At 35.1% G+C, this 21,552-nt stretch overlaps 1 protein-coding gene across 1 annotated transcript in view; it reads left to right on the plus strand.

Annotated features, from left to right (window-relative positions):
• Positions 1–21,552, plus strand: part of LOC141529316 (dual specificity calcium/calmodulin-dependent 3',5'-cyclic nucleotide phosphodiesterase 1-like) — a 196,536-nt gene that overhangs the window by 42,711 nt on the left and 132,273 nt on the right. The window contains exon 3 of the mRNA XM_074245817.1: positions 20,110–20,305. Coding sequence (XP_074101918.1) covers positions 20,110–20,305 — 196 coding nt within the window. The remainder of the gene's footprint in view (positions 1–20,109; positions 20,306–21,552) is intronic.

Consider the following 21,552-nt stretch of genomic DNA (forward strand, 5'->3'; position numbering starts at 1 on the left):
TAATTAACAAACTGTAATTAATATAACGTAATCTTTAATAGAGAGAATTAATATATATAACACGTGGTAGCGTGTGACACGACCAAGTGAAGAACGCACATACGGATACAAGTATAGAAAAAGAATGTGGGGAGAGAAATCGTATGCGCCGTCAAGCGGCGCGTAGGCTGCCGCCAGCTTACTAGTTATAATAATAATAATATAGATATATAATAATAATAAGCTTAAGCGGGCTTGGGTAAATCTTGATCTCCTAACACTCCCTTCATTTTCCCACGTCCAGCTTCCACTGCGCTACTTCTTACGATCAACAGATTTTTCTGTAACATAGTGAACATATAATTATAATTAATTCTATCAATTTTATGAACTTCTAATTATTCTAGTCCAAAAGTCTATCTCTTAAATATCTAAATGATTCTGCAGGTAATGGTTTTGTAAGTATATCTGCTAGGTTCTCTTTCGTAGATATCCAACTGACTCTTATTCTATCTTCATTAACGCATTGTTTAATGAAATCACCATGTGTTTTTGCCATGTGCTTTCTATTACCTGTTTTCTCTCTTTCTATTAATTCTAATTTAATTTCATTTACACTATTGTCGAACATCTTAAGCTTGTGACTTCCATCCTTCTCAGTACAGTCGCCTGCTGACTTGTTATCACACCAAATAGTAGTAGGAAATAATGTCTTTCCAATTACAAATCTAATTGCTTTATCCAGAGATATTATCTCTTGACAAGCATCACTCATTGCCAAATATTCTGCTTGACAAGTGGACAGTGTAACGTACCATTGTTTATGACTTCTCCAAGCAATTACGTCATCAAAAAGTCTAATAATATATCCTCCTGATGACGTGGAGTCATCATTATCTTTGAAACTGGCATCTGAGAAAGCTCCTAGGTCATCTGAGTTACTTGTGAATTTCAGGTTTAAATTTACTGTACCTTTCAAATATCTCAAAATTCTTTTTACATCTTTCCAATCATCTTCGGTAGCACTTAGTTGTTTTCTAGCTAAGTAATGTACAGCAAACGAAATATCTGGTCTAGTTCCATTTTCTAAGTACATAAGACTTCCAATTGCCTCTTTGTATGGAACTTTTCTAGTTATTGACGATTGTTCACATTCAGATGATTCTAACTCTTCCAATTTTCTTCTTTTACTTCTATTTTCAGCTTGTCTGGTAACCATTGGAGTATTCTGCGGGTTACAGTCAGTCATCTTAAATCTATCTAAAATGCTTTCGATATAACTACTTTGATTTAATACAATGTATTTCTTTTCTCTATTTCTTTCTATCTCAATTCCAAGAAATTTCTTGGGTTCACCAAGAACTTTCATCTCAAAATTCTTACATAAATGGTCTCCAATTTCGTCTAACTTCTTTGGATCATTGCTAGCAGCTAAAATGTCATCTACATAAATTAGCAGTACAGCTACAATTCCATTTTTCCTCCAAGTGTATAAACATGGTTCATGTAAATCATTTTCGAACCCAATCTCTTTTACTACTTGATTGAATTTTATATTCCACTTCTTAGGACTTACTTTTAATCCATACAAAGATTTCTTTAATTTAAGTATCTTTGTTTGCTTCATCTTTTCATCTACATCTAGACCTTCTGGTATCTTCATGTAAATATCTTCATCTAAATTTCCATAGAGGAATGTAGTTTTCTCATCATATTGACAGATTTCTAGATCATATTTATTTACTATTGAAAGTAATACTCGAATGAGTGATAGTCTAGATACTGGCGAATATGTATCTTTTAGATCATAATCATTTTTATCTTTAAAACCTCGACATACTAGTCGTGCTTTATAAAGTACATCTTTATTTAATCCTATTTTCCTTTTAAATACCCATCTTGAATCAATGATATTTAATTTTTCTTTAGTTTTTCTTGCTTCTTCCAATTCTACGAATTCCCAGACGTCATTTTTAGTTATTGAGTCCGATTCATCTTTGATAGCTTTCATCCATTGACTTCTTTCACTTAAGTTACTTGCCTCATCATAGCTGATAGGTTCTTTGTTTAAAGTAGTAATTAAACATCTTATTGATTCTTGTTCATCCATGTTAAATTGATCTTCAGACACGTTGACATTTCTTGCAAAGCTTATGTCTTCAATCAATTTTCTATCTTTATCCTTTTTAGATTCTAATTTTCTTTTCATCTCACCTCTAGTACATGGTCTAATTTCTTCTGATGAGTTCTTCTTTTCATTTAAGTTTTTAACATCTAGTGAATTTTTACGGGGTCTTCCTCTTTTTCTTTGTTCCGGTTTCTCCTTTTCTTCGTTGGTTTTGTCTTCTAAATTATTTGGTACATTTTCATCTGATTTCCAACTAATTTCATCTTCAGTTTCTTCTATTTGTTTAATCTTATATACATCTTTGTACACTAATTTTTCATTGAATCTAACATGTCGTGACTCTAGAAATTTTCCAGTACTTGGATGCCATAGCAAGTATCCTGTGGGTTTATATCCCACCATGACTGCTTTGATTGCTCTCTCGCTGAACTTGTGCTCTGGTTTTGGAATTCTAATATATCCAATACATCCAAATCTTTTAATTTTGTCAAAATGACAATTTTCATCCTTATTAAATTTCATCAATGGTACATCATAATCTATAGATTTGTGTGGTGTTCGGTTGTATGAGTGAACAGCTGCGTCCACTGCTAACTCCCACATACTCTTGAGTAAACCAGAATCTAGCATATAGCTTCTGACCTTTCTCTGCAACGTGGCGTTGAATCTTTCAGAGACTCCATTATGTTCAGGGGTATAAGGCGGTGTTAATTCTAATTCTATCTTTTCTTTTCTTAAAACCTCTAGAAATTTTCCACCAGTGAATTCTGTTCCTTGATCCGATCTAACGTAGCATACTTTTTCATCTTTGCCGAGTAAGTTTCTTGTAGATATTAGAAATTTTTCTAATATTTCTCCTGATTCATCTTTAGTCTTTACTGAATATGCTCTAGCTAACCTGGAGTAATCATCTATGTACACATTAATAAATCTTTTGTGTCCTGGGTGTGAAGTTCGTTTTATTGGACCCATCGTGTCCGTATGTATTATTTGTAATGGTCTTGATGCTCGTCTTCTAACTTCTTTAAATGGTAATTTTTGCATCTTTGATATACACTAGTCACAAAAATTAAGGGATATAAAAAAAATTCCAAATTTTTTTGTGATTTTCAGCGAGCTGTAACTCCGAGGAAAATGATCGCACAGAAAAAAAAAAAAAAGCAAATTGTAGCTCCAAGTGTCTAGTTTTTAGATATGACCATGAAAATTTTTTGTCATCGTCAGGTCTGGAGAAATCCTAAGAAAACTACTGAAAAAAAATTTTTCGAAATTTTTTTCGTCTTAAAAAGGTCTACGGGCTTCAAAAAAATTTTTTCGATTGTTTCGTTCAAAAGCTCTTTTAGTAAATTTAATACCCTTTAATTTGACGTAATCAAAAAGCCTGTACGATAATTTGCCGCGGAGTTATCGTCAATCAAAGCAAAAAGTTTTTTTGACTTTGGAAATCAATAACTCTGGAAATAATGACCGTATAGGAAATCGAAGGAGGGTTTTGAAAACTACACAATATTCTCTATAAGAGAACGTAAACCGCTTTTGAAGAAAAAATTTTTTTTGAATTGAAAACTCGGACTGAAAAAAAGACAAAAATTCGCATAATTAAGAATATTTGGATAACTTGGTATAACTTTGGATAAAATGGATGAACGAAGGATATCGTTGGTAATTTCTTAACTTCAAAGTGTCCCCTAAAATCCCTAAGAAATTCAAAGCGCTGCTATTTTATTCATAGTGCCCAGAAGCTTCAAATTCTGTGTTTTCGCAAAAATCACCATTATGAGCAATTTTGTGATTTTTATTCATTTTTCCATTGAAAAAAATTTTTTTTTTCAAAATTCTCTATTTTTTCGATCAAAGAGATTGATTTTTCAAGAAATTTGAAAAAAAAAAAATTTCAATTTTTTTCGAAAATTTTTTTCGAAATTTTCTCAATTTTTTTCGACTGTTGTTTTACCGCCGGCATTAGCGTTACTCAAAGCGTACCACGTGGAGGTTGCTCGGTCGGATTTACGCCTCTCACACACACGTGTGTGTGTGTGTGTGTGAGTGAGTGTGTGTGTGTGTGTGTGTGTGTCTTTGTCTGCGTGTTTGTCTGTTTGCAGCTGCCAAATGACCTCTGTACGCACGGCAGTAACTGCTCAGTACCGTGTATTGCCACCTCTGTTCCGAATCACAGCTCGTAAACGCTCTTGCATGTTGATGCATCGTCGAATATCACGTTGCGAAATTCCTTGCCAACAACGTAACAACGCTTGAGTCAACTGATGAAGATTGTGCAGTTGCGGATAGTCTCGCCGCAATCGACGCCCAAGCATGTCCCAAACATGCTCAATTGGGTTCAAATCAGGACTCATCGCTGGATGATTAAGCGTTGATACGTTGTTGGCGCGGAGAAAAGTTCGCGTACGAACTGCAGTGTGAGGACGAGCATTATCCTGCATCAAAATGAACCGTCTTGCCCCCATGCGTGTGCGCATAGGCAGGACGTGTGGCTCCAGAATTTCGTCGACGTACCTATCGGCAGTCAACGTCCCACGAACGATGACCAACGGGGTTCTGGTATTGAAGGACACGCCTGCCCACACCATGACTGATCCACCATTGAAAGCTGTAACTGGTCTGTAAAACCTTCCCGATCTCGTTCTCCACGACGGCGCCAAACGAGAGATCGTCTATCGCTGCCATGAAGACAAAATCGAGATTCGTCAGTCCATAATACACTGGTCCACTGTCTACGACCCCAATGGTGATGATCATGAGCATAGGCCAATCGGGCTCGGCGATGTCGTGGAGTGAGCATAGGCACGCGATTTGCGCGTCTAGCGCGTAGTCCTTGCTCTCGAAAGCGATTTCGAACCGTCGATGCCGATATGTGTTGTTGGGGAGGACGTTGTCGACGATTGCGAAATTGATGAGCGATCGTGTGGGCATGCGCAGTAGGGTTTCGACGAGCATCTCGAATGATAGCTCGATCATCACGCTCGGTAGTGATTCGTAGTCTACCTTGACCCGGACGACGATCGTAACTTTGAGTCGCGTTAAATCGGGCATAGGCCCGACTGATAACGGACTGGCTCACTCCCATAGAAGCAGCTACTTCCACCTGACTGTAGCCCTCTTGAAGGAGGGTAACAATGTGAGCCACATCTGTGGCAGCTAAATGTCGACGAGGCATATCAAAAGGTGCTTATCAAAGAAAAGCTTACATAAAATTCACGTAAGGAATTTAGGCTAAAAAAAAACGTAAAATTCAAGTTTTGTGTGAGGAAAAGCCGAACTCCGCGGGGGTATATCAATTTGTTTTTATTGAATTTTTAAAATGAGATTTAAAACTAAGGCAGTTGTAGCGGACAGAAAAAATTGAGTTAATTTTTTTTGACAATAGTGAAGCATTCTGAAGACGATAAAAAAAAAAAAATTTAAAAAAAAAATTTTTGATAAAAAAAATTTCGAAAAAAATTTTCGAAAAAAATTGAAAATTTTTTTTTTTTTTTTTTTCAAATTTCTTGAAAAATTAATTTAACTACTCTTAAACACTTTCATCTATTCTTAAAGTGTGTCTTCTAATTATGTTTACAGCTTCTAAATTATTTTATAGTCATTACTTACTCGTCGACTGGCTTGGTTTGACAGGAGTTGAGAAGTTATTCATCCTTTTGGATGACACCTTTACTTCCTTATTATTATCAGTTGTTGTTGATGACTCTGAACTAACTTCATCTGTGGATTGAATCAATCCTTTGTTAAACTGTGACAGACTGTAAAAAGTGTCCACAATTTTCTCAGTCTTAATTTTTAATTCTGATTCTTGTTCCACATTTTCAGGATCTTCAATTCTTTCAAGACTTCCCTCACTATCATAGTCAACCAGTGTAATTTTTTTATTTGACTCTGACATCTATTTCGGATTTTATGAAACAGAATTTAAATTTAATTAAATATACATTTAATTAGTAGTTTATTATTTAATTAATAATTTATCATCTATTTCTTATTATTAATATTCTAAAATTCTATTCATCTAGTACCCGATACTCTTCTTAATTTTTTATTCTGTTTCGTGCTTCTAAACCAAAATAAACGCACAGCAATTTACTTTAATTTGAAACGCAAAATTGATCATCGACACAGCACCACCTCGAGTATGCACACCTATTCCAATGTATAGTTTTACGTACGACAATAAAACGACGTTGAAGGCGGTTGATCACGCACACACTCGGGATACATTGTGCAAACAAACAACCTCACAAACTATAAGATACTTGATACCGAACGCAAGCATCGCATATCTCAAGTTACCGAAATATTTCTGATATGTATTTTATATTGATCAATATTGATGACATGTCCAAATACATTTTTATTTTATTTCAAAATTTATTATGATTCGTAATCAAATCCAAAATCGAGTTTAAATCATCTTAAAGCATCGTAATCTAAAGTGTAATACACGTGATTTCTTATATGTTATTATTATTATTATGACGCCGTTATCCGACATCTTGAAATTTTTCGCGCCTACCGGCTTCACTAATTATTTCATCACAAAACAAAAGACAATCTACTTAATGTTAATCTCTTTGTCACATTCTAATATACTGAAAATTATTTTCAGAAATCTATGAATTTATTTAATGACGCAAATAAATATTTGTCAGTTTTTCTTAAGTTGTCTAATTCGTCGTCTGTTAATACGCATCTATTGCATTCTATCTTCTATGTGCATGCATGACTCACTCATCTATTCATTTCGTCTTATCTTCTTACTTAATTTTTGTATTTTTATTTTCTAAATTAATGTTTATAAATACTCTTACCTTATAATAAATCACTTCCACAAAATTTATTATATTTTTAGTAACAAAATCACAAACGCTGTGGTAGCGTGCACTGGGCCTCAATAACCTGTGAGGAAGTGAATTAAATAACACCAGTATTTATATTTAATACTCTAAATAAATCTTTATTTGTCTTCTAAAACTCTAATAATTAACAAACTGTAATTAATATAACGTAATCTTTAATAGAGAGAATTAATATATATAGCACGTGGTAGCGTGTGACACGACCAAGTGAAGAACGCACATACGGATACAAGTATAGAAAAAGAATGTGGGGAGAGAAATTGTATGCGCCGTCAAGCGGCGCGTAGGCTGCCGCCAGCTTACTAGTTATAATAATAATAATCTATATATATATATAAGAGATTCCTATCTATATAGTCACTCATCACGATATCTTGGGAACCATCAGACCTAGAAACTTGAAATTTGGTAGGAATATTCCTTTCGCCGAGTAGAGGTCAGCTAAGAACGGATTTTACGGAATTCCACCCACAAGGGGGGTTGCGGCGGCGTTAACAATGAAAAATTCCCATTTTTAAACTATAGCTCCTATCGACACCAAATTTGGTAGGAATCTTCTGTAGGAGATGTAGAAATAATCTATGAATGAATTTCACGATATCCCCCCCCCCATGGGGGCTGCGGGGGTGACTTTGAACAATGAAAATTTTTAATTTTCAAGCTAAAGGTCCTATCGACTCTAAATTTGGTAGAAATCTTCTGTAAATGATGTAAAAATAATTTATGAACGAATTTTACGATATCTCACCCCCACAGGGGGTTGCGGGGGTGGCTTTTAAAAATGAAAATTTTTAATTTTCAAGCTAAAGGTCCTATCGACTCCAAATTTGGTATAAATCTCCTGTAAGAGATGTAGAAATAATCTATGAATGAATTTTACGATATCTCACCCCCCCAGAGGGTTGCGGGGGTGGCTTTTAACAATGAACATTTTTAATTTTCAAGCTATAGCTCCTATCGACTCTAAATTTGGTTGGAATCTTCTGTAAATGATGTAAAAATAATTTATGAACGAATTTTACGATATCTCACCCCCACAGGGGGTTGCGGGGGTGGGTGCTAATAATAAAAATTTTAAATTTTGTCAGTGTATTAATAACAAAATAAATTTATTCAAACTTTTATAAATAGTAATTACTAATACTAAGTTGCGTTAAAAGTTTTTATTGTGGAGATACGTGTGAAGTTAATGAATAAACAAATACATGTCTATAGTGTACATTTATCTGTCATCAACGTCACAGTAAAGTTTAAGTCTTTCATCTGAAAATGAATTTAAATAGAGCACCATATTTTCGACAAGGGCAGCGCTACCAGTAAGTACTTTATAATTTGCAAGTCTAAGGGTATTCACCCACTGTTTGCATGTTTAATTCTAAACCAAATCAATCGCTTCAATTTGATATAACCTGTATGTTACATCGGGGGGAATAGCCATTACCAATTTTAAATTTCATTTTAATTCTTTTTCCTGTCGTATAGAAATGTTAAATAATTTTTTTTTTCAGGTTCACTGGATTCGTTTTGGAGCTGTTTGGCTACCAAAGATATGTTTTCAACGACCACTTTTCTTTTGGTATCCGCTGATTCGAATGGCAATGATCATGTATTAATGATCATTGACAATCAACATCGCATTAATTCAACGCTCGAATTGAACCAGGTAAAAGAAATAATGTTGTGGCGATTAGCCAGTTTTACAAAAAAATATATTAATTTTTTTTTAAACAAGGTAAAAGCCCCAGTAGCTGCTCAGGTACCAGTCCATGATAATCACTCCATGTATTTTTATATCTATATTTGTAAATATAGACATATATTTATATCCGAAATGTTCCGAAATTAAATTTAGAACAGGAAAAAGTTTATAATGAAATTTTAAATGCGATTGATTCTGATTCTGTACAATTATATTTTCTTGATGCTCCTGGTGGCACTGGAAAAACTTTTTTAATCAATTTGCTGCTTGCGAAAATCAGGAGTGTTAAAAATATCGCTGTCGCCGTTGCTTCCTCAGGAATTGCTGCGACTTTGATTGACGGAGGCAAAACAGCACACTCTGCTTTTAAATTACCTCTCAATCTTGGTTATTCTGAGACTCCGATTTGTAATATCTCCAAACAGAGTAATATGGCTCATATTTTAAGAGAAACAAACATTATTATTTGGGATGAATGCACTATGGCTCACAAGAAAGCTATTGAAGCTCTAAATAGAACGCTCCAGGACATCAGAGACTGCAAACGGCTAATGGGTGGAGTAATTGTTCTTTTGGCTGGTGACTTCAGACAGACTTTACCTGTTATACGACGAGGAACACGTGCAGATGAAGTCAAAGCCTGTCTCAAATCATCAATTTTATGGCCTTCAGTCAAAGTCCTATCGTTAACTGTCAATATGCGTGTTCATCTTCAACTCAATACAACAGCAGCAGAGTTTTCAAAAGTATTGATTGATATAGGTGATGGAAATATTACGGAAATAGAAGAAAAGATAAACATTTCGAGTATCCTTTGTGATATTGTGCCGGATTTAATTTCATTAACTAATAAAATATACCCTGATATTGACAAAGCTGGAGTAAATTGCGGTTCTTGGTTGAAGGAGAGAGCTATTCTCACTCCAACAAACGATCAAGCGAATAATATAAACAACTTTTTGTTAAATAAGCTGTTAACTGAGAAAGTGAGATATGATTCACTAGACAAGGTAATGGAGGACGAAGACGCTGTACACTACCCTGTGGAGTTCCTACATACTCTCAATCCACCAGGAATACCTCCTCATACTCTGAATCTCAAGATTGGCACACCAATAATGTTGTTACGCAATTTAAATCCTCCAAAATTGTGTAATGGAACCAGGCTTCAGGTGAAAGTCCTGCATAAGAACGTTATAGAAGCTACGATTTTCACTGGAAAATATGAAGGAGAAAATGTATTAATTCCCAGAATCCCTCTAATTCCATCAGACTACCCCTTCGAATTCAATCGTCTGCAATTCCCAATTAAAGTTTGTTATGCTATGACAATTAACAAGGCACAAGGGCAGAGCTTAAAAATGGCTGGTGTGGATTTGAGGAATAACTGTTTCTTTCATGGTCAACTTTATGTAGCATGCTCACGAGTAAGTTCACCTGAAAATTTGGTCATTCTTCAGCCAGATAACAAAACCAAAAATGTCGTTTATAAGGAAGTTTTAAGTATTTGAATTTATATTTTAGATTATTTTAATAAAGAGATATACCGATTCAGTTAATAAATAAAAATCCAATCTGTAAACAATCATACTTCAAAAACTTTTTCTATTATCGACAAATACTAGCTTAAAAAACGATAATTTTTATTTAATGTTGAAAATGGGGTTCCGCACGACCCCATTTTAAAAAACATAAATACCCTATTTTGAAAAAAATAAATCTATACAAGATCAGCAAATTTATACAATATTCTCACAAAAATGACCATCACTATGTAACATATTACTATATAGTAATGGTTACAATTTTACATGAGAATAAGATCTATTCTTTTCTCTCCGTATACTGTCGAATATTTTTTGTTGTTATCAGTTGCTTATTACCATCTGCACACAGTAAAAAATATTGTGTAAAATCAACACAATTTCTGTGTTAAATACGGTCCACACAAAATTAATGTTAAAATCTAACACACTTTGTGTTGTTTTAACACAAAGTTTGTGTCATTTTAACACAAAGTTTGTGCCATTTTAACACAAAAGTGTGGAATTTTAACACACTTATATATATATATATATATATATATATATATATATATATATATATATATATGTATATATATATATATATATATATTATTCCTTTCGCCGAGTAGAGGTCAGCTAAGAACGGATTTTACGAAATTCCACCCACAAGGGGAGTTGCGGGGGCGTTAACAATGGAAAATTCCCGTTTTTAAACTATTGCTCCTATCGACTCCAAATTGGATAGAAATCTTTTGTAAGAGATGTAAAAATAATCTATGAACGAATTTCACGATACCTCACCCCCATAAGAGGTTGCGGGGGTGGCTGTTAACAATGAAAATTTTTAATTTTCATGCTATAACTCCCATCGACTTCAAATTTAGTAGGGATATTACTTTTACCATGTAGAGGCCAGCTAAGTACAAATTTTCAGAAATTCCATCCCCAAAGGAACTTGCGGGAGCGTTAACAATGAAAAATATAGGAGCTGTTCTATAGGTAGATTGACTGATCACGATATCTCTGGAACTAAAAGACCTAGAGACTTGAAATTTCGTAGGAATATTACTTTTACCATGTAGAGGTCAGCTAAGAACGAATTTTAAGAAATTTCTCCCCCAAAGGGGTTTGCGGGGGCGTTAAGAATGAAAAATTCCCGTTTTTAAACTATTAATCCTATCGACTCCAAGTTTGGTAGGAATCTTTTGTAAGAGATGTTGAAATTATTTATGAACAAATTTCACGATATCTCACCCCCATAAAGGGTTGCGGGGGTGGCTATTAACAATGAAAATTTTTAATTTTCAAGCTATAACTCCCATCGTTCTCAAATTTGGTAGGAATCTTCTATAAGTGATTTCAAAATGATGTAAGAGCGAATTTTATAACAACCTACTCTCAAAATGGATTGCAGGGGTGGGTGTTAACAATTAAGATTTTTAATTTCCAAGCTATAGCTTCTACAGGTTTTAAATGTGGTAAGAATCTTTTGTATGTGATGTAGGAATGCTATAAGAGCGGATTTTATGATAGCCTACTTATAATATGGATTGCGGGGGTAGGTGTTAACAATTAAGATTTTTAATATCCGAGCTTTAGCTCCTGCAAACCTTGAATTTGAAAATACTTTTGATCTACCCACCTCCTCCTACACATCTACCTCATAATTCTTACGCATTTAACATGTCGCGATATCAATTGTTGCCCAGAAATTATCCTTTAGGCAATAATTTTTTCTATTGACTCAAGAAAATTTATTTATTTAAAATGGTGTTCTCGGTTAAAAATATTTTAATAATTCCAAGGTTACATATTTTTCAGCGTATTAATAACAAAATAAATTCACATATGATGTTAAATTCAGCTAGAAATAGCTTTTCTTGAATTCTGACTTCAAAAGGGATTACGCGTGCGTTAACAATGAAAATCTCTTATTTTTAAACAATAGTTTTTATGGCCTCAAACTTTTGTTGGAACTTTTTGTTTACAATGTAGAAATCATTTCAAATAGGATCGTACGAAATTCCTCCCCTACATAGGAGTGCGGGAGTGATGTTTGTCAAAAAATTCACATTGTTCCTATAGATATAAAATTTAATAGAATCTCAGGAGAAACAAAAAATCACAGGGATGGCCTCCAAGGACAACCAATTAAAATTTTTTTCTTTCTTAATAATTATATTTTCTTACAACAATCGTCTCTTTAGCAGCGGATAAAAAGTCATCATTATAAGGTTTCTAAAATTTTACTTCATATGTAACTATTGAGTCAACGGACTAAGAGATTAACATACATTTTATTTTTATTGATCATTAATCGATGAATTGTTGTTATTACGGAGAAAATTTTAATTAACAACAAAATTTGCTGGACTTTGATCTAGGCAGATTTTAACTTCACTTATGAGACCTACAATATAACTTTAACTGAAATTTCCAATGCTCATTTAAAATTTTTTTCATTGTATGAATTGTTATTCATTTTTTCAAGAAAGCCACGGGAATGTTATATTAATTGCACATGGAAAGTTACAATACATATTAGCTAGAAGGATCACGTGGATAAAAGGTAAATGTTACTCCGATGGAATTTGGAATCTCTAAGTCAATATAACATTCCAATCAAATTTCAAATTTAAATCTATAAATACAATTCTGTAAACGCCCAGCAGAGCGGGCGGGTAATAGCTAGTATAGATATATAATAATAATAAGCTTAAGCGGGCTTGGGTAAATCTTGATCTCCTAACAGAATTCTTTCTAATACTATTTAATTTTCCTCGGAGAATTCAAAAGTATTGAATATCTCTTATATTTAAAATTCTATTTAATCCTATTTAATTCTCCACGGACGATTAAATAGAATAAAAAACTTATAATCCCGAAGTCTTTTTAATCCTATTTAATTCTCGAAGGGAAATTTAAAAGGATGCATTCAATTTTTAATTCTTTTTTTTTAAATAGGGCTCCTCAAATATATTAATAATTCACCACCAAAATTTCAAGTCAATTTACCCCACCGTTTTTGAGTAATCAATTTTCGAAATTGCATAATTTACACACAGAGGCTTAGAGAGATGGTAAAGTTAGCATGAAATTTTTCGTACCAGTCGAGTGATGCAAATAATTTACCTTAATCATTATTCGTTTGACGTGAAGTGATATGATTTGATCAAAAAAAGCCAAAGCAGTCTTTTCACTTGTTAAATACCACCGATGGCTTTAGATTTTGTGAAATACTGCCTCAGAAATTTTCTTATCAGTCGTCCTGTATTGATACACAATCTTGATATAATTTAAGTCTTGGTAAAAAGCCGACGCTGCAAAAGGTGCCACAAACCAAAATGACACATAAATGAATACTACACTGGTAAAAAATTGAACTTGACTCAAGAGCAAGAATTTTGAACCAAGAACACCGTTTTGAAGAAAAAGAATTTCTTGAATTAAGAGGAAAAATTCTATAGTCAAGATATAATTCTTAGTTCAAGAAAATTTTCTAGATTTAAGAATTTTTCTTCTTGACTCGAGAGTGTTATTTTATTTAAAATGGTATTCTTGGTTCAAGATTCTTGATCTTGCTAAAGCTAATAAATTGCTTTTGACATCTATCGTCCATAGTGAAATGCACCTGTTTTGTAAAATTTGATTTCATCGGTACTCTAATAATGCGACTAAAAATTGCTTAACAAATAAATGCGAATAAAAATAGAAAAAATACAAATAAGCGGCAATATTATTAAGAATGTATTCGATACATCGCATTGTTAACGTTACTGTAACTGTTAATCTTCTTAATATAATTTTTGGAACATTTATAGATGAAAAAAATGACTATAACACATGAGATTTCTTAGCAAGACTGAAAAACTATGATAATAACCATAAACACAATTTAAACCCCAAACAACTTTTAAAAGATTAATTTTATCGAAAAATTATAAGAGAACTTTTTTGTAAAGCATTCAATTTTCTATCAGAATTCGCATCGTAGTGGCATTTTTTTCAAAGGAAAAGAATTAATTTCAAAAAGTTCCAAATTCCCGTGTTATTTAAAGGGAAATCTAACTCAATTTGGGCACGATTTAATTTGGTAATTAAGAGCTTACTTATGTCAGATATTTTTTTTTAGGCCAAGAACTAAAAATCTAGGGGGTGGTAGCAAAAAAAATCATCTTAGGAAATAACGGACACTCTAAGCCATATTCGCACTCCTCGAGTGGGCCTCCTTAAACGACAAAAACTCACGCAGTGAATATGATACAAATGAAAGTAAGTACTGGTCACGAAATTCGTCGTATATCTTTCTCGGGGAATGTTAGCGTCGACGCCGTAATGATTTAACCGAGCGCTGGGAAGGGTTCAAATCAGCAGCAGAGTATCCAATCTCTTGGGAGCGGAGATTCCCAGTACTCGAACTGACCGGTCAATTCCTCATACAGAGATCATCGCGCGAGGCGATCCCCCTTCAATGGCATGATCAATTGGTAAAATCGCCATTTAAAAAATGTCGCGAAAATTGCCGAGCCGTTGAACCGCCTGACTCGCAAGGGAGCTCAGTGGCGATGGACCGACATGGAGCAGGGCGCCTTTCAGCCTATGAAAGACGCCTTGTCAAAATTACCAGTATTGGCTATCCCGGATTACAAATTGCCATTCATTCTGTATACCGATGTGAGTCAGAGTGGCTTTGAAGCGGGGTTAGTCCAAGAAAGCGACAAGGAGATCTTGATTGATTGAGCCAGCAAGGCATCGACAGCAGCTGAGAGGAACTATAGCATTACCGAAAAAGAGTGTCTCACGGTAGTCTGGGATGTTAGAAAGTTCCGTCCGTACAATGAAGGGTTCCATTTCAAGGTCGTGACCGAGCGTGCTAGTCTTTGGTGGCTGATAAACACCAGAGATCCCTTTAGGAAGTTAGCGAGGTAGGCTCTGGAGCTGTCAGGCTATGACATTGAGCTGGTATCTTGTCGTGAGTCAGAAAACGAAGCGTTGAACGCGTCATCCTCGCAGATGTTCCCATAGCCATTCCTAGGAATAAATACGAGGGTGGTCAGCTCTATCACGAGCGCGAGTTAAGGTTGAAGAATGTCCTGAGCAACAACGACCAACTATGGAAGCTGGTTGTTCATATGAATGACAAACCGATTGTCTTGGAACAAGTATACGACGATCTTCAAGCTGGTCATCTAGGGGTGGACAAGACGTACGAAAGGGCGCGTGCGCTTTGTTATTTGCCACGTATGTTTTGCGATGTCCGAGACTACGTCAGCAAATGCCTAACCTGCAAGGAAGTGAAACCCGAACAGCGAAAACCCGCAAGTGAAATGAGAATCCGTACCCCAGGACAACCGTCGGAAGTAGTTGCGGCTGATACCATGTAGCTTACTCGATCCAAAGCCGGGTTTGCGAAATTGATCATCTTCAAAGACTTGTATACAAGATGGATCGAATGTGCCCCGATTCGGTCAGCTACTGGGAAAAACGTTGCTCGAAATCTACACCAGGCGATCATCAACTGTTGGAGAACGCCTAAGGTGTTCTAGACTGATAACGGGAAGGAGTTCGTCAACATGGCAGTTGGTGCTCTCCTGGAAGAATGGGGCATCCAGCATCCGGCCACGCCGCCGTATCATTCGCAGGCAAACCCAGTTGAGCGTGTGAATAGGAACATCAGGACGATGATCTTGAGTTATCTTGGTGAAGACCATCGAGATTGGGATAAATTCAGCTATGAATTTCAGTTCGCCTACAACACAGTCAAGCATGACTCATTGGGTGTAAGTCCTGACTTCCTGAATCTCGGACGAGACCCTTGCCCGATGAGGCACCATGGGCTTAACTCCGAGGGGATCATCCAGATCGATCAGCCAACTGAGGTCGCCGCATGGGTTCAACGCATGGACAGGTTGATTGAACTACAGGATCTGGTAAACGTGAATATTCGTAAAGCCTCTGAGCGGCATGCTTGATTCTATAATTCTCGTCGTCGTAAGTTCTAATTTTTCGTTGGTGACATAGTCTATCGACCAAACAAGGTTCTGTCCAACAAAGAGGAGCAGGTTGTAGGTAAGCTCGGGCCTCGGTTTTTCGGTCCATTCGTGGTGCGTGCGGTGATCACTTCCGTGATTGTTGAGTTAGAGACCATTGATGGAAGGGCTGTTGGTCGTACCTATATTAAGAACTTGAAACTAGTCAAGAGAGCAGAGACTCTTCTCGAGGAAGGTGATGAGAGTCTCGTGTTGTAGTTAGGTTTGGCCTGGCAAATTATTGATTTCTTGTTTCTTACTACCGATCTTGCTAACCTTTTTTTTTTTCCTTTGAATATTATAATTATAATGCTATCCTATTGCTATCGTTTTCGCTTTCCTTAATCATTTTTAATTTATCTGAGACGAGCAATGACTATTTATAGAATAGCGACTAAGTGCTATTTAGCCCTAGAGGAAAATTGTCCAAGCGGGCTTGAAGGCTCCGCGAGGGTCGTGGCAATGTCCTGAGATTCTCAAGAGCTTTTTGAGTGAGTCTAAGCTGACCCTACGCTCACTTACGTGGTGGGAATATAGGGCCAAGTATTGTGAGTTGTGCACTCGTCATTTTGAGGAGCCTCAGTGCTGTGCCCCACGTGGAAGATTCTGCCTGTTCGTCCGTGGGTGGTGTTTGATGTGCCCTGGAATTTCGGTGGTTAATGGTCGGTGCCGGAAGTGCCTCAGAGCTCTTCATGACCAACTCCAAGAGCACGCCAAGGGTTTTAAGACAATCAATGAGAATGTGACTTATTACCAACCGACCTAAGGCCCTACAAAGAGAAGTCGGCTACTAGGCAGCTTATCAGTCTGGTGCAAGGGTGCCTTGCAGTTATCGAGTTGTTTCATTTTATTCTTATTTTTATTTTATTTTCATATTATGTTACTTTGATGGGTCAAGTGACATCATGTTCATTTATTTCTTAACTCCTATGTATGTTTGATTTCAAATTTTGCTTTGGTTGTTGGTCATCGGCCCCTTTTCTGTAATAAAACTAACTGAATAGTAGATTTTTGGGTTATTTTGAGGTTGACCATATTACCCATTCCATAATAGAGAGAAAGGAGGTAAGTAGAGAATAAGATATTATTTTAAGTTGACGTGCGGAGGCAGATAAGCAACCATGGGAGAAAATGCTGTGGTTCACCCAAACTCACGAGAGGGTGAATCCGGTCTGGTCGGGAGGTGTCACGGTATTTAATTTAAATTCTCGCGTCATATTCTCCCGGGCTGGTCGCTGGCGAAAGCGCCGCCAGGGTCTGTCACTTACTGGGCACCAGCCCAGCTAGTCCCAGTACATACAAATAAATATGTTGGTAGTTGAATTTGTATTCTTAGCTGAATTTAGATTTAAGCTATATTTGTTGAAATGCTAGTTAGAACTAAGTTCTTATAATTATTATTGTACTGTGTTATTGGTTGTTTGACAACGCCATTAATGACTTTTTGTATTTTGGTGGATAAAATATGATCTTAGAATTGAAAAATTAAAAAAATTTCAAAATTTACAAAAAATGATGTATAACTACAGTGGAGAGAACGATTTTCTCGAATTTTAATCTATTTTTCGTTAGTATCGAACTCTTTTGTTCTCAAACGATCTTCATTCTCAGAATTTTTATCTTTAGAGATTTCTTCTTGCGTTTCTTCTTCCACTTACACGTCTTTTTTTCTACTTCCATCTCTTTAAGAGCCACGATTCGATCTACGACTATTGTTTTCTGTGGTTCAATAGCCGATGAAACATTGGCGTATTGTATTTTATTTCTATTAGTCGAGAAAAAACTAGCAATTTCAGTCACACAAAAGTAAGAGTTTTGCGATAATTGATAGCTGAATTTGTCATTAAAGGCAAATTTGGGAACTGGGGGAAATAAAGGATAAAGGTAAAGGGGGGACCTTTACCCAATAGGAATTTTTTGGTAACTTAAAAAATTATTCGGCCAGCCCAGACTGGGACTCGAACCCGGATCATTTGGTTACACGCCAAAGGCTATACCAGTTAAGCTATCCGAGATACTGTTCGTAACTACCATTTAGTCATCTAATAAGTCATGTTGGAGGCTTAATCATCGCAGCGTGACCCCCCACGATGTCATTAGGCACGTTTGATAGACTAACCGATGACAACGTGGATGTTCTCGTCTGAGGAACACAACCTTAATCTACGGAGTGAAACTTTCTGGGTCTCACGTCATAAGCCAGGATCAGACTACCGACTGACTTGGTCGGGATACAGCACGGTCCCAATGACGGTGCGACCGCGTAGGCCTAGTGAAGTTTCTTCGTGGAAGGATCAAGCTACCGTGGTTGGTTACCTTCGACGATAAGATGGTCTTCTTCTGGGGAAGCGTGATGCAACTTTCTTACCGGTTGAAGACATGAGCTTATCACCCAGCAAAGACATAACCTGGGAATTATTCTGCTCCTTGAGTAATCAACATCTCATCCTATATTAGGAACTTTTATTACAAATATGGGAATTACTTCTTGTGTTGGTATACTATCCAGTAGCCTAGTCTCTTACTACTGAAGATCTGCAGTCGCTTGATGACCACGCCTGCGAGTGTGCTTTTTCACCCTGACCAGATGCCGACATTGGGTTTCCGGATCCCTGCAGCGTAAAGTACTTATTACTTGTACCTGCCATGCCGGCGTATACGCCGTTAACCCAGGAACTTTGTCAGATGGTTCTGTCGCACACTGTCACCACGTGGATGTGCCCTGGTTTAAGGCACAAGAGATCGTACGGAATTTTTAATGGACCCCAAATTCAAACTCTATTTCAGGATGCAAATTTTATGAGAAAAATGAACGAGACGGAGAGAGCAGCTTGGGTAAGTTTCAAACATATGTCTCAACACTTTTAAGGAAATAAAAAAGCGAAATCTACAGGACGTTAGAGGGAGAATTAGTGAAAAATTACAAAAATTTAGGTTGCTGAATGAAGTTCAAACTACACTACATGACTTCTCACATCGATCACTTTCCTGGAAATCTTGAAGACTATAACCAAGAACAAGGAAAACGATTTCATTAAAATGTCAACATGATGGCAGATTTTGCTGGATGCAAACAAGAGAAATACCAGAAAAAACAGAAAATATAAAGAGAACCCACTGCGTAGGTCATTTGAAGATAAACCAGTTCGATACAAGTGAACGATAGTCTGAAATTCGAAAATATGGTTTTGTACCTTTTCCTTACGTGCTCTTTTTTCAGACAAATTTTCTGAATTTTTCAGTTCTATCATCATATTTTGTGCATTAAAAATACATCCACGTCATTGACAATCGTGTTCAATAGATTTTTTTCTTATATTTGTAACTGCAATTTTTTTGATTATAAAAATTTTTTTTTCTATTTTAATACGCCAATGGTGCAAGAAAACTTCAGATTCACATTAAGTGAAACTAAGTACAAAATAACCATACTCAATCTGAATCCAAAAAATTTTTTCATTTCGATAGTTTCGCTTTTTCAAGACTTCTTGCAATTTTTCTTGAGTTTTTTGCAATTTTTTTTTAATTTTGACGGCTTAAGAGACTACTTAACATTCAGATTCAGAGAATTGAGATACATAAAAATCGTACTTGAACCAGGTTCACAAAAATTTCTTTAACTGTAGTTTTTCGCAATTATTTACGTTTTTTTTTTTTTAGGTTTTTTGCATTCTACTCAAAATTTTGAGGGTATATCGGTGAAACTGACTTTATATTCGGATTCAGCACATCAAAATACATAAAAACAGATAGGCCCGGTCGGAAGTATCGTCCACTTTTTTTTTTATGGGACGGTGTTATTCTTTTAACAATAGTTTCGATATGATGAATGATATAGATTGACCTAGCCATCATTATTTCAAATTTCTCTTCATTTCAGAATCAACATCTCTGGCAGCTGGATATCATAGTTGTCCTGAACGAGAGGACATTTCTTCATCATCAAGCTCCAATTCACTCTTTATTTCTAAAAATTACTTAACTCAATGCAATAAAGTAACACTTGATACTGGCTTAACAGATGATATAATTCCAGCTATTGATACTCCAGAAGCTTGTAATGGTGCCGCCAGCAGGTCAGACATATTTTAACTTCATTTTATAGATATACTTCAAACCTAATTGATAATCACTTTAATTTAATGAATCATAATATGAAAAGTTAGAGAATATTCAACAAAATAAATTTTTTAACTTCGTGCTAAAAAAATTGAAAATCGAAAAAATTAGGAAATTACAGGTTTCACCTCGTCTACTGAAAATCGAGTTTTCATCAGATCTCGACGTTTTCAGATCTTAGAAAGCTTCCCTAAGTATTCCTGCGGTGATATCACCGTATATATATATATATATATATATATATATATATATATATATATATATATATATATATATATATATATATATATTAGGGTGATTCAAAAAAAAAAAATTTTTTTTTTTTCGTTTGGTACTCTGAAAAATAGGTTCCTAGACACCTCTAAGAAAGCCTCTCCAAGCATGAGTTCTTAATTGTAACGGGAAGGTCCTCCTTCTTACAGTTTTCTATTTTTTCTTATTATCAGATAGAAAAATTTATATCTCGCTTCCAACTACTTGAAAAAATATCTTGTTCCTTAGATTTTGTAGGAAATTGAATGCTCTACAAAAAAAGGTCTCTTACGATTTTTTCGTAAACCCAACCGTTTAAAAGATATTAATGGTTAAAGTTTGATTATTTTTGGGAAAATTTTTTTATTTCTTATGAATTTTATAACTCAATGAAAAAAATCATTATGAATGTTGAAACTCATAGTTTTGTAGAAAATTTACTGCTCTATAAAAATGGTCTCTTATGATTTTTCGATCAAGTTGAGCGTTTACGAGATATTCATCGTCAAACATCAATGCATATCAATTTTTCTAGTTTTTGATCAATAATTCGAAAAATTTCAATTTATTCTGTGAGTTTCAAGGAAATTTAGACAAATTTGAGTTTCTATGAATAGAAATATGTTATGAACTATTTTTTTAATTAGTTTTTTTAGTCTTGGACATGTTTGATTACATTAAAACAAAAAATTAGTGCATTTTTTTAAATATATAATTCAATTTAGTGTGTTTCACATGTGTTTCACTTTTTTATCGAAGAATTTATTTATTTAATTATCAACTGCCATATAATTTTCAATATTTTCAACATAACGGTACACTTTTACTGTAAATAATTTCCTCTATTGCAGTTTGGGTAGTTTTTTCGATGTTCTTTGATAATTTGCAATAAGTATTGGAATTGCTCTTCATTTTTGTCAAGCATTGATTATACTCACTAACTAATGCAACA

This window comes from Cotesia typhae, unplaced genomic scaffold (assembly GCF_013202065.1).
Source record: "Cotesia typhae breed Kobodo isofemale line unplaced genomic scaffold, CoteBio_Ctyphae contig_48, whole genome shotgun sequence".
In the NCBI taxonomy this organism is placed as follows: domain Eukaryota; kingdom Metazoa; phylum Arthropoda; class Insecta; order Hymenoptera; family Braconidae; genus Cotesia; species Cotesia typhae.